General features: G+C 46.3%; 1 protein-coding gene across 1 annotated transcript in view; it reads left to right on the top strand.

The window, feature by feature from the left end:
• Nucleotides 1–2,754: 2,754 nt before the first annotated feature.
• Nucleotides 2,755–15,116, top strand: part of LOC135573695 (glutamate receptor ionotropic, delta-1-like) — a 73,250-nt gene continuing 60,888 nt past the window's right edge. The window contains exon 1 of the mRNA XM_065023284.1: nt 2,755–2,821. Within this exon, the coding sequence (XP_064879356.1) occupies nt 2,755–2,821 (67 nt within the window). The remainder of the gene's footprint in view (nt 2,822–15,116) is intronic.

The raw sequence follows: 15,116 nt of genomic DNA, 5'->3' as shown, positions 1-15,116 counted from the left end.
GATATCACCGTCCTGCATTAAGTACTAGATCAGTATAGAGATAAAATAACGTTTGTATTTGTATTTATTAAGGATCCCCATTAAATACAGCAGCAGTGCTGATGAGATGGATCAGATACTAAACTCAGCAAAAAAAGAAACGTCCTCTCACTGTCAACTGCATTTATTTTCAGCAAACTTAACGTGTAAATATTTGTATGAACATAACAAGATTCTTACAGGAAATCACGCACAGAACGAGTAGTATGGCTGGTGGCATTGTCATGCTGGAGGGTCATGTCAGGATGAGCCTGCAGGAAGGGAACCACATGAGGGAGGAGGATGTCTTCCCTGTAACACACAGCATTGAGATTGCCTGCAATGACAACGAGATCAGTCCAATGATGCTGTGACACACCGCCCCAGACCATGACGGACCCTCCACCTCGATCCCGCTCCAGAGTACATGCCTCAGTGTAACGCTTATTCCTTCGACGATAATCGCGTTGTTGTCGGTGATGTCTGGTGAGGAGCTGCCTTACAACAGGCTTTCAAGCCCTCAGTCCAGCCTCTCTCAGCCTATTGCTGACAGTCTGAGCACTGATGGAGGGATTGTGTGTTCCTTGTGTAACTCGGGCAGATGTTGTTGCCATCCTGTATCTGTCCCGCAGGCGTGATGTTCGGATGTATCGATCCTGTGCAGGTGTTGTTACACGTGGTCTGCCACTGATCAGCTGTCCGTCCTGTCTCCCTGTAGCGCTGTCTTAGGCGTCTCACTCAGTTTAGCTAACTGTTTGGTGGGTGGCACACATCACACTGGCTGTGAATGGAGTGGATTCAAATAAAATAAATACAGATAAAAATACGGATAAGAATAAAAGATACAGGAGCCCCCCTGACGCGCGGCTCCCACAGCATGCCGACACCGGCCTTGAGAACTACCCGGGGGGCGAGGCGCAGGGCGATCCGGATGGAGGCGATGGAACTCCTTTAACATAGCTGGATCCAATATATCGCCCACCGGGACCCAGCACCTCTCCTCCGGCCCGTACCCCTCCCAATCCACGAGGTACTGCAGGCCCCTCACCCGGCATCTCGAGTCCAGAATGGCCCGTATCGTGTACGCCGGGGACCCCTCGATGTCCAGAGAGGGCGGAGGGACCTCCAGAACCTCACCTTCCTGCATGGAACCAGCTACCACCGGCCTGAGCAGAGACACATGAAACGAGGGGTTAATACGATAATACGAAGGAAGTAACAATCGATAACACACCTTGTTTATTCTCCTCAGGACTTTAAATGGCCGCACACACTGCGGACCCAGCTTCCGGCAGGGCAGGCGGAGGGGCAGGTTTCGGGTCGAGAGCCAGACCCTGTCCACCGGTGCAAACACGGGGGCCTCACTGCGGTGACGGTCAGCGCTCCTCTTTTGCCATCCACTCACCTGACGCAATGACTCCTGGACGACTTTCCAGGTCTCCTTAGAGCGCTGCACCCACTCCACCGCAGGAGCCTCGGTCTGGCTCTGATGCCATGGTGCTAGAACCGGCTGGACCCCAACACACACTCAAACGGTGACATGTTGGTAGAGGAGTGGCTTAGTGAGTTCTGGTCCATTTCAGCCCAGGGGATGTATCTCGCCCACTCCCCTGGCCGGTCCTGGCAATACGACCGCAGAAACCTACCCACCTCCTGGTTCACTCTCTCCACCTGCCCATTACACTCCGGGTGATACCCCGAGGTCAGGCTGGCCGAGACCCCCAGATGCTCCATAAACGCCCTCCACACTCGGGACGTAAACTGGGGACCCCGATCAGAAACAATATCCTCGGGCACCCCGTAGTGCTGGAAGACATGGGTGAACAGCACCTCCGCAGTCTGTAGGGATGTAGGGAGACCGGCCAACGGGATAAGACGGCAGGACTTCGAGAACCAATCCACAACGACCAGGATCGTCGTGTTCCCCTGAGACAGGGAAAGATCAGTGAGAAAATCCACCAATAGATGGGACCACGGCCGTTGTGGAACGGGGTGGGGTTGTAACTTCCCTTGTGGCAAGTGTCTAGGAGCCTTACTCTGGGCGCACACCAAACAGGAGGAGACATAGAATCGCACGTCCCTCACCAAGGTAGGCCACCAGTACTTCCCTCTAAGACCTCGCACCGTTCTCGAAATACCCGGGTGACCTGACAAGGGTAGAGTATGAGCCCACCGAATCAATTGATCATGAACAGCGAGCGGCATGTACCTACGACCCTCCTGGCACTGTGGAGGTGCAGGTTCCTTCCTTAGCGCCCGCTCGATGTCCTCGTCCACCTCCCATACTACCAGTGCTACCAGCTTAGCCGCCGGAATGATGGGAGTAGGATCGATGGACCGGTCCTCAGTGTCGTAGAGGCGGGACAGCGCGTCGGCCATAGTATTGAGGGAACCTGGTCGATACAAAATCGTAAAATGAAATCGGGTGAAATACATGGCCCACCTTGCCTGACGAGGATTCAGTCTCCTAGCTGATTGGATATACTCCAGGTTACGGTGGTCAGTCCAGATGAGGAAAGGGGGCCTCATGCCAGTGTCTCCACACCTTCAGGGCCTTAACCCCCACCCCCCATCAGCATTGAGGTAATAGGAGCCGCTACCTGGCCAAAACCGAGAAAACTAGAAAACAGGAACTAGAGAAAGACAGGAGCACTGGAAAAACGCTAGTAGGCTTGACGAAACAAAACAAACTGGCAAAAGACAAATAGAGAACACAGGTATAAATACATGGGGATAATGGGGAAGATGGGCGACACCTGGAGGTGGGTGAAGACAAGCACGAAGACAGGTGAAACAGATCAGGGTGAGACAGTATTTGATATACAGGTGTTTGTATGGTGTAATACTCAGCACATTAACAGTGCTGAGGCCACCGATCCCCGTCAATACATATTGATAAGAGTGTTCATCTTGGCTGTTACAGCTTACAGTTCCATATGGCAGTTTGGCAGGCAGTAAAGATGGAGCATTTAAATACATCTAGGAAATAAGACCTTGGATCTTTAAAACCATGCAAATAGTTGTCAATATATTCAACAATCTCATGTTTCTTTCTTAAAAATGTAAATGTCATGATAATTGATTCCAATTGGCATATGAGCTAACATGTTAACCTGGGATTGTTAACCAGATATTGTATGTGTACCAGCCCATCTCTTAGCTATTCACAGCATCCCCATATGATAGTATTCACTAATTGTCCATGCACTACACTCTTAGAAAAAAGGGTTCCAAAAGGGTTCTTTGGCTGTCCCCATAGTAGAATTGGAGCGAGCGAGCGGTCGCATCTGCACTCGGTCCGCAGGTAGTATTACATTTCATTACATTTCATTATAGTACAACGGTTTGATTTGTCTAATCTTAGCAATTTTTCTTCTTAGCTAGCTACATAGCCGTCTTTGTATCATAGATAATTGCGTAATTATCGTATTTCGTCGTCCTAACGCAGTCTACACCGCCCTGCAGCTAGCTAGCTAGCTAACGTCTACCGTTAGCTAGTCCACCGTCTACCGATTAGCAGCACAACTTACACTCAACTGAACGACTTGATTAGTGTAGTGTTAGCTAGCTACATAGTTGTCTTTGCTGTCTTCGTATCCAAGATAATTGTGTAGTTTAGAGTGTGTAGTTTTAGAGTGATTATCTTAATTTACCGAGGTTAGCTAGCCAGCTATTTGTCGTCCTTAACGTAACAGAACTTCCGCACTCAACAATCCGGTCGCATTTCGCTCGCTCCACAGGTAGTATCACATTTTTCATTTCATTACAGTACAACGGCTTGATTTGTTTGATCGTAGCTAGCTACATAGCTAGCTACATAGCCGTCTTTGTATCAAAGATAATTGTGTAGTCTTGAGCGATTTCCTAGGTTAGCTAGCCAGCTATTGTCGTTCTTTTAACGCAACGTAACGTAAATCAACACTGCTAGCTAGCCAGCTAGCCCCGAATAGCAGCACAGTAGAAACCATTACACTCAACGGAACGACTTGATTAGTGTAGTGTCAACAACGCAGACACTGCCAGCTAGCCTACATAGTCAACAACGCAGCCTCTGCCAGCTAGCCTACTTCAGCAGAACTGTATCATTTTAATCATTTTAGTCAATAAGATTCTTGCTACGTAAGCTTAACTTTCTGAACACTCGAGACGTGTAGTCCACTTGTCATTCCAATCTCCTTTGCATTAGCGTGGCCTCTTGTGTAGCCTGTCAACTATGTGTCTGTCTATCCCTGTTCTCTCCTCTCTGCACAGACCATACAAACGCTCCACACCGCGTGGCCGCGGCCACCCTAATCTGGTGGTCCCAGCGCGCACGACCCACGTGGAGTTCCAGGTCTCCGGTAGCCTCTGGAACTGCCGATCTGCGGCCAACAAGGCAGAGTTCATCTCAGCCTATGCCTCCCTCCAGTCCCTCGACTTCTTGGCACTGACGGAAACATGGATCACCACAGACAACACTGCTACTCCTACTGCTCTCTCTTCGTCTGCCCACTTGTTCTCGCACACCCCGAGAGCTTCTGGTCAGCGGGGTGGTGGCACCGGGATCCTCATCTCTCCCAAGTGGTCATTCTCTCTTTCTCCCCTTACCCATCTGTCTATCGCCTCCTTTGAATTCCATGCTGTCACAGTTACCAGCCCTTTCAAGCTTAACATCCTTATCATTTATCGCCCTCCAGGTTCCCTCGGAGAGTTCATCAATGAGCTTGATGCCTTGATAAGCTCCTTTCCTGAGGACGGCTCACCTCTCACAGTTCTGGACGACTTTAACCTCCCCACGTCTACCTTTGACTCATTCCTCTCTGCCTCCTTCTTTCCACTCCTCTCCTCTTTTGACCTCACCCTCTCACCTTCCCCCCTACTCACAAGGCAGGAAATACGCTCGACCTCATCTTTACTAGATGCTGTTCTTCCACTAACCTCATTGCAACTCCCCTCCAAGTCTCCGACCACTACCTTGTATCCTTCTCCCTCTCGCTCTCATCCAACACTTCCCACACTGCCCCTACTCGGATGGTATCGCGCCGTCCCAACCTTCGCTCTCTCTCCCCCGCTACTCTCTCCTCTTCCATCCTATCATCTCTTCCCTCTGCTCAAACCTTCTCCAACCTATCTCTTGATTCTGCCTCCTCAACCCTCCTCTCCTCCCTTTCTGCATCCTTTGACTCTCTATGTCCCCTATCCTCCAGGCCGGCTCGGTCCTCCCTCCCGCTCCGTGGCTCAACGACTCATTGCGAGCTCACAGAACAGGGCTCCGGGCAGCCGAGCGGAAATGGAGGAAAACTCGCCTCCCTGCGGACCTGACATCCTTTCACTCCCTCCTCTCTACATTTTCCTCTTCTCTCTCTGCTGCTAAAGCCACTTTCTACCACTCTAAATTCCAAGCATCTGCCTCTAACCCTAGGAAGCTCTTTGCAACCTTCTCCTCCCTCCTGAATCCTCCTCCCCCTCCCCCTCCTCCCTCTCTGCAGATGACTTCGTCAACCATTTTGAAAAGAAGGTCGACGACATCCGATCCTCGTTTGCTAAGTCAAATGACACCGCTGGTTCTGCTCACACTGCCCTACCCTGTGCTCTGACCTCTTTCTCCCCCTCTCTCCAGATGAAATCTCGCGTCTTGTGACGGCCGGCCGCCCAACAACCTGCCCGCTTGACCCTATCCCTCCTCTCTTCTCCAGACCATTTCCGGAGACCTTCTCCCTTACCTCACCTCGCTCATCAACTCATCCCTGACCGCTGGCTACGTCCCTTCCGTCTTCAAGAGAGCGAGAGTTGCACCCCTTCTGAAAAAACCTACACTCGATCCCTCCGATGTCAACAACTACAGACCAGTATCCCTTCTTTCTTTTCTCTCCAAAACTCTTGAACGTGCCGTCCTTGGCCAGCTCTCCCGCTATCTCTCTCAGAATGACCTTCTTGATCCAAATCAGTCAGGTTTCAAGACTAGTCATTCAACTGAGACTGCTCTTCTCTGTATCACGGAGGCGCTCCGCACTGCTAAAGCTAACTCTCTCTCCTCTGCTCTCATCCTTCTAGACCTATCGGCTGCCTTCGATACTGTGAACCATCAGATCCTCCTCTCCACCCTCTCCGAGTTGGGCATCTCCGGCGCGGCCCACGCTTGGATTGCGTCCTACCTGACAGGTCGCTCCTACCAGGTGGCGTGGCGAGAATCCGTCTCCACACCACGTGCTCTCACCACTGGTGTCCCCAGGGCTCTGTTCTTGGCCCTCTCCTATTCTCGCTATACACCAAGTCACTTGGCTCTGTCATAACCTCACATGGTCTCTCCTATCATTGCTATGCAGACGACACACAATTAATCTTCTCCTTTCCCCTTCTGATGACCAGGTGGCGAATCGCATCTCTGCATGTCTGGCAGACATATCAGTGTGGATGACGGATCACCACCTCAAGCTGAACCTCGGCAAGACGGAGCTGCTCTTCCTCCCGGGAAGGACTGCCCGTTCCATGATCTCGCCATCACGGTTGACAACTCCATTGTGTCCTCCTCCCAGAGCGCTAAGAACCTTGGCGTGATCCTGGACAACACCCTGTCGTTCTCAACTAACATCAAGGCGGTGGCCCGTTCCTGTAGGTTCATGCTCTACAACATCCGCAGAGTACGACCCTGCCTCACACAGGAAGCGGCGCAGGTCCTAATCCAGGCACTCGTCATCTCCCGTCTGGATTACTGCAACTCGCTGTTGGCTGGGCTCCCTGCCTGTGCCATTAAACCCCTACAACTCATCCAGAACGCCGCAGCCCGTCTGGTGTTCAACCTTCCCAAGTTCTCTCACGTCACCCCGCTCCTCCGGCTTCCAGTTGAAGCTCGCATCCGCTACAAGACCATGGTGCTTGCCTACGGAGCTGTGAGGGGAACGGCACCTCAGTACCTCCAGGCTCTGATCAGGCCCTACACCCAAACAAGGGCACTGCGTTCATCCACCTCTGGCCTGCTCGCCTCCCTACCACTGAGGAAGTACAGTTCCCGCTCAGCCCAGTCAAAACTGTTCGCTGCTCTGGCCCCCCCAATGGTGGAACAAACTCCCTCACGACGCCAGGACAGCGGAGTCAATCACCACCTTCCGGAGACACCTGAAACCCCACCTCTTTAAGGAATACCTAGGATAGGATAAAGTAATCCCTCTCACCCCCCCCCCCCCCTTAAAATATTTAGATGCACTACTGTTCCACTGGATGTCATAAGGTGAATGCACCAATTTGAAAGTCGCTCTGGATAAGAGCGTCTGCTAAATGACTTAAATGTTAAATGGTAGAACCATTTTTGGTTCCAGGTAGAACACCTTTGGGTTCCATGTATACCTCTCTGCGTAAAGGGTTCTACCTGGAACCAAAGGGGTTCTACCTGGAACCAAAAAAGGGTTCTTCAAAAGGTTACCCTATGAGGACAGCCGAAGAACCCTTTTATGTACGTAGTGAAGGTCATGTAGTAGTAGACCTAGACAATCAAATAATACACACGCTTTTCTGACTCTTTGCTTTCTACTTTATTAAAGCTTATTGTATGTAGTTGGCATCAGTGACTTATGGATCATGAGAGATGGGTCCTCTCACTTGAATAATGCAGTGGGAAGACATCGTACAATACTTTGTAGTGGTCTTTAAACATACTTGAGAGGCAGAATAGACAATCTATTTTCTCTCTGAATTATTGTGATTGCACAACGTCCCTATGCTTGGTATTTTGCTCACTTTTCATGTATAATAGCTTTCCCAGTCAATCATATTTAAGTTCGTACAGCCTGCACAGATGGCAAGCATAACCGAGCACTATCCGCTGCTCAGGCATTCATAGCCATCATCTGACCTAGAGAATTGATAGAAACCCTGCTGTTCTGTTAGCGCCACCACAAGCATCACAGAGGCATTGTCCCTGTAGCAGGCGGCATTGACAGTAGTGGTAGTGTCACAGCAGAAAAACATGTACATGTTCCACAGAATCCACTCCTTTTTCATTTCGTTGTACGTAAACAAGCGAGAATAAGATCATATTTTGGGTTTGTTGACAGGATTGTCTGCCGGCATCAGTTTCCATGGTGAAACAACTGACCTTGAATCAGCAGAACCTCTGACACTGGCCTTTGGGGGAAAGCAAACGCAGGTCACTGGGGTTAGCAGTCACAGAGTTCATCCTACTCATGCTCTCTGTTTACCCATAATACCTAGTGGACGGCTCAATTACAATATAATAGTTAGCAATGATATAGTCACTCACTTTTAATTATCGACAGCCATTACAACCAGCTAGTTAACATAAACAATTTGTCTTGGGACCCACAGGCTAATGTGGTCATTCCAATATGGCATGATACTCATGACATGTTTTCTCTCACGTTGATTAGCTGTTTTACAATTACGATGCAACATGGCCAGTTAAAAAGACAAGGTGCTGCCTGGCCTGCACTGTGCTGAATGCTAAACTGGGGCGTGGGAGAGAAGTTAGAGGCTGGAAGCTCAGCTACCTCTCGTTTGACTGACACCTGTTGGGTTCTGGGATGATTGATTTGGATGGTGTTATTGAAAGAGATTGTATAGCATTGTCAGAGATGAATTGCGACTTACATTCATCAGATTCATCCACAGGAATGTCCCTGTGGTTGTTTTGCTGCTGGAATTAGGAAACGTATCACGTATTGTCTTTGTAATGTGTAATTTGCTCTCATTGCATTCCACCCCCCCACCCTCTCTCTCTCTCTCTCTCTCTCTCTCCCCCCTGTCCTTTTCTCTCGGTTTCTCTTATCACCGATTTTTCTCTCTCTGTTTTAGATTATATCAAGTTAATGGAAACAATTCATCTCATAAGGTTAACAATGAATAAAATGTAATCAGGGAATCAGATTCATGTATCGTACTTGTGGGATTATGCACATTTATTAACTGAGATGATGGGGGAGTTTTTCCCCGGTCAGTAAAACGTTCTCTGGGAGCAAACAGATTAATAAATCCAACCAATATTGTAATACAAAATATCAAAGAAAGTGAGCCCATGGGATCCCAATGCACTTATACAGTGCAGCCCACTGTAAACCATAATAAAATATGATTATACTGTTGGGGGCAACTTTCTCCCCTTCATGCTGAATCCCTCCATTATCCAACTCTAGTGAGAGTAGAATACTGCAGGACTGGGTGATTGGGGGGGATGTTCCTCTCTAAATGCTTCTGGCCATGTACTTCCCTTATGTCTCACAGACATATGTATATTTCATTTAGCCAGCACCCAGGAGTCCTAAAAGCCGCTCCAGTCAGCCCGTAGCAGTGTTTCAGTGACAGAGGCGCCACGTTAGCAGATGTTGCTGTGAGAGGCTAGGCAGACATGACTCACGGACCTGCCCCTAGGGTAACTTCACAGAGCCACCACACCGTGTGTAGCAGAGGAGACCCTGCCTGGGCGGCAGGAGCGGAGTGTAGAGGGGATGGATGGTACTACAGTATGGAGAGCTGTTTCTGTAGCCTTTGGATAGCATTGGTGCTACCTTGTTTTTTTAGCAGCAGCCAGCTCCGTTGAGCCTGTCTTGGCAAGCAAGATGGCAACATGTTAGGGTGGTCAGGTCTGGATATATACTCTCCCAGCAGGATATTGCTAAGTCATCTGTGAGCCATGTTATCATAGAGATTTGACCAATGAGTCAGTCATTGTAAGGCAATTTCTTTCCCATTTTCTGGTCCTCTATCTTTGGAGGCTACAAGACATTTTCCGATAATCTACCCAGGCATGAAGAGCTTCCTTGTAAGCTGTCGTAGAGAAGCAAAACTCACAGGTTGGACAATTTAGTTGAGGGGCACCTACTGTATGCCAAAACAACTAATGAGTTGTCCAACCAATTTATGATCTTGGATTATGTTAGCTGCAGTGAGCCTGTCTGCATTGGTAGGAGTGCACACATCACAAAAATGAAAGACCTATAGAAGGCTGCCAAATGTATCCCAGGCTGGCTGTGCAGTGCTACATTTAGCCCTGTTCTAGCCAACACTGCGTTTCTAAGGATCGATGGGAGAGGTAGAGCGGCAGGAGGAAGGAGGAAGCCTGTCAGTCATGGGCTAAACGGAAAGAGAGTACGTCACTATTACACTGCCTCAAGCTAAGAACAGACTGTGGCAACTTAAGACAGCAACCCAGCCTGTATAATGAGAAAGGACCTAACTACCATGCTGTCAACTGATTAAATGCGATGCCTATAAAATATGAACAACTCTGTGTGTGCCGTGTGTATATGGGAGACGAAAAGGCGACTGAATGGGTTTGGGGTGGCGGTTTGTACGGCATGCTGTTACCTCTGCAAGCTTGTCACCACCATTTTAAAAGGGGCAAACGTTAATGAAATTGCAATTAACATGAGTAAGCGCTTTACTGGAGGGGACGAGGTGTGTTAGAAATGTTGGGAGAAGTAAACAAACCCAATTGAACAAGACATTTGGGGGGGGGGGGGGGGGCTTAAAAGAGACTGTTTATTAGACTGGTTTTAATAATTTAAAATGTAATCTCTTATAGATGCAGATCATATGGTTGTACTGTCTAGCCTCCCTCTAAGGAATAACTATGTTTTCATAGGTTCACATTTTCAGCCAGTAATCTCTGATACAACCAGCTCTGGGCTTAAACATACATTTAAATGTATCCTGTGTTTGTTTGCAACCATAAAAAAAACATATGACGAGCATCCATTTAAGGCCCTTTAAACCAACAGTTAATATCCATCACCCATCTGCTTGGTGAAATGAAGATTCTAATTAAGTATATTCAAGCTTATCTTCTCAATAAACTGATGCTAAGTGCTATTTTCCAGGACGTAAATCACCAATTTAGTTTTTGTCTATAATGAGGTTAAGGCCTTCTGGCTAAATCATGCGTATAGTTGTGTGGATAGGTTGTAAACAGCTCACTCAAAACATTATGCTTTGTAAAAGCATTTTAGTAGAGGGTGATAGCATGCGTACTTTACTATCCAAATGGTTTTATTAGGGAATATGTTGTAATCAGCTCACTCAACACTTTAACCATTAAGGATTCTAGCTTCAAGAGAATAAACTGCCACTTCCTTCTGTGATGTTACAACAACAAAGAAAGTGCATAGTGATGAGCTTGATGCTCCTTTCCAATAAATATCGAAGGTCTTATTTTGGTGACATGATAATCGACGCTTGGCTCACTCTTATCTGTAATAATCACATCAAGGCAGGTCGCCTACGAAATAGTTTTTCCCCTTCGTACATCATCGCACACCTGATAGAAGATATATACTGCAACAACAAAAATGTTGGACCATGCTGCGCTACGCTCCACAGCTCGACAACGAAAACAATTACTACGGTGGTGGGGTGGCAAGTGGCGCTGTTTCCCCCTACTGTGGTCATGTGGTGAAATGTATATGACAACTTCTTTCGCAAGGGCATTTTTGTCCATTCTTTCTAAGTGGTACACAAGATACACAGCAGTGCGCTTCTCTGGATAATGTATCTGTACTGTACCTAGGAGAATAAATCCTAACCCTAGAACACAACTGTATTTTCTGATCCGTTTGTTGTGTGGACGGTTAGTTTGGTGACATCCAGCAGTTTTACATCAGCACCGTGGCGTCCAGGGGTTTTAGGCTAGTGCAGTGACGTTAAGAAAAAATGAATTGTCTCATTATAGTCGCCAGGCTGGGTACCTGGAACCAGTCAGTCAGGCATGAGGTGCATTTGGCCTTGGATGTGCCAAACTGAAAATGTCTACAACATGCTTCCTTGAGCTCACATTAAAAGCTGACAGACGGTAATGGACTTGCCGAGACAGATCCCCATTAACTAGTCCATTAAGCCACCCAACTCCTCACTTTTACCTGTCAGTTAAATAACACCCCACATGTTAAATTAATCACATCTTATTTTAGGAGTGGGAATCCAATCTGTGGACAGATTTTTCAGTTGGCTGTGAATTAAATATACACTGCTAAATGCCAAGGTGACCCCTCACAGCACAAACAACACACACTTCTATTTGCTGGAGGAACTTACACTACTGGAGATGAATGGTATGCATGGCCACATTTCTGTGAATGATTAGACATACAGGACACACACATTCATTCCTTGATTACGACTGCACTATGCAGTCTAATTAGTAGGTCTCTATAATGGCTCCATGATCTCTCTTTCTCCCTGAAGGTTTTTATATTCCTAGAATTTAGTATGTGCTATAGCATAAGTAGTGCAGCGTTGTAGATCGTGATGTCTTCTGTCTTTGCTGTTGCTTTTAATGGGGATGGTGGTTTGGGAAACTGGTAGAGATGTTGCTTGTAGTAGCAATTTGTTTGGCATTGAGGGGAGATTAGAGTGTGTCTTTGTGTATTGAGGATGCTACCTGACCATTTTTAATAGTCATTCCTGCTGCCACTTGGTCCCAAAACAAACATGACTTGTGACTAGACCGAGGGAATGTGATTATGTTCATAGTAACGACCTGAAATAATCTATTTAGCATTTAAACTCCACATTGCTTTTCGATAAATCTAATATTTTTGGCGTAATACACTCAGTTCATATTTCGTCAGTTTCTCTGCATCTCTTCTACATTTGTGTTTCTGCCCTGAAGTTTTTATTAATTTCTCTGGTGAAGTAGTGTGCAGCTGAACAACAAACGCTACAGATGTAGGATCTTAATTTGGTCACCCGGTTGCAGGAGGACTTTCCTGCAATGCAGGATATGTAATACTTGTAGTGTATTTGAGGTTTAAAAAGGCTTCTGAAGTTTGTAATTTCCACTTCAAAATATCAGACTTGATTTTCCCTTATGAAACGTGTATCAACCCCTAACAATAATGTCCTTTAATTACCATCCACTTAATAATTCACATTTCCTGTTGCTGCATGATTTTCCTGCTGAAGTAAACTGGCTCAAATGAAGATCCTACATCTGTAGAGAGTGCTTCCTCATGCATGAAATGAGAGGAAACTTTCTTCTCCTATAGGAAATGACACTGGCTCATCTGCAAAGGTAAAGCTTGTGTACGCTTCAGGCACTTTGTACATTTGGCCGCTCTGCCGAGGCATAGGCTACATGCTTCCGCCCTAAAAGGGTACATACAGCTCAAGCTGCTGTATGGAAAGCATTTGTATCACAAGTCAACTACTGTGGAAGTAACAGGCCTGTCCAGGATGTCAATGTGGAGAAGTATGTTTTTACACAGTGACGACAGCCTTTAAATGCTCTTTTTGTCCCAGTGCTTTGTGTGACACCCTTCCATTAGCCCACCACAACGTAAGGAGCGTCCAATGAGGTGTACAGTAGGATGATCCCAACGCCATTGTCCCATGGTGTTATTTCTGTCATCCAACTATAGAGCACTTATACAAGTCTTCATCTCTACACTGCTACAGGCTACCACCCTAGGTAACCATGGGGGACACAGTGCTCCCAATCCTAATTATGTTGTTCAAGACACCTAAGCAAGATATATTGTATACTGGCAAATAGCGTCATTTCAGAAATGTCATGGAAGGGTGACCTTTGGCTGTACAGACATGTTGCCTGAATATGTGGAACTTAAGTAAAATGGATGAAACGTCCATTAATGTCACACTGTGCCCTCTTAGAGATAAAGCAGAAGTAGAGGATGAGCCATCTGGCTCTCTAGACTGAGATAGATATGAATAGACAGATAATCAAGTGGAAATATGATGCAGTTTATTGAGTCCCCTAAGTCAACTGTCATTTACCATAATGTGTGATGTGAGTTAAAGCAAACCAAGTCTATTACGAGGTTGGCAACATCCATTTAGAGTGTCACCTGCAGAGCTTATATTTGTCTGCAGAGCCCCCTCCCCCCCAGTCCTCTGCGGCACCATTTCTGCTTTGATTAAAATCACAAACCTTGGCTTACTGCCTACATTGATATTTCATAGTTTCTTCGATCTCCAAGTTTTATTTCCAATTTTTTTTTATTTTTATGATGTCTGTCCATCGTCAGTGAGCTCAGTGGAAATGTCACGTGGTATTTATAGTTATATTTACTTCTGAGATGCTAGATGTTGTGACTTGCGGGGAGGTCAGAGTGTTATGACAGTGGCAGTGAAAGCTGCTGAGAAGTCGAACGTGGTTGGGTGTTTCAGCTAGCTGTCAGACTTAACTACAACCCTCACTGTGTGGGTAACAGGCCTGTCCAGGAAAATTGTAAATTTTGTTCAATTGTAATTACTTTGCCAATATTGGCCTATTTATTGCCTTACCTCCTTACTTTGTTTGAACACACTGTATACACGTTTTTCGATTGTGTTATTGACTGTACGTTTGTTTATTCCATGTGTAACTCTGTGGTGTTTGTGTCACACTGCTTTGCTTATCTTGGCCAGGTCGCAGTTGTAAATGAGAACTTGTTCCCAACTGGCCTCCCTGGTTAAATAAAGGTTAAATAAATGTAAAAACATGTTTTAAAGGCTCACTGAAATAGGCCTGAATCAGGCTTCTTGCAAATGGCTTGACAATTATCTGTCAGATAGGACACAAATCTTAGCCTTTTAAGTAGCTCATCTATATGTTTTGTAAACATACAATCTGCTTCTGGCTATTTAGGGAGAGGCTATACCTATTTCTTAAAAATAAGCCCACTTTAAACCTTTCCTTTTTAACTAAACCATCAGTATGTTTTTAAACATTACATCTTTGTCATCCAAATGCCAAGATATTTATAGGAAAGAACTCAATGAATGGGAGAACCATTCAATGAATAAATATGTAATCCGTCATAAATAATATTGGTCTATCTGTTAAAACTTGTTATATTCATCTGTATGCAGACGACACTGTTATGAATGCCATTTCCCCAACTGTTCACCAGGTTCTGTTCGAGCTGCAATATGATGTTGCTTTACAGAAAGCCCTAGTTGTTTTGAAACTTGCACTTAATGTGGACAAGACTAAATATATGTTGTTCTCTATTATATGTTGTTCTCTAATTTCAGAAGGACTACATATTTATTCATTGAATGGTTCTCCCATCTATCGGGTTCGCCTATAAATATCTGGGCATTTGGATCGACAAAGATTTAATGTTTAAAAACATACTGATGGGCTAGTTAAAAAGCTAAGGTGGGCTTAT

The sequence above is a fragment of the Oncorhynchus nerka genome, linkage group LG10 (assembly GCF_034236695.1).
Source record: "Oncorhynchus nerka isolate Pitt River linkage group LG10, Oner_Uvic_2.0, whole genome shotgun sequence".
Lineage (NCBI taxonomy): Eukaryota > Metazoa > Chordata > Actinopteri > Salmoniformes > Salmonidae > Oncorhynchus > Oncorhynchus nerka.
Note: the sequence above shows the minus strand (reverse complement) of the source record. Positions and strands in the feature narration are given on the sequence as shown.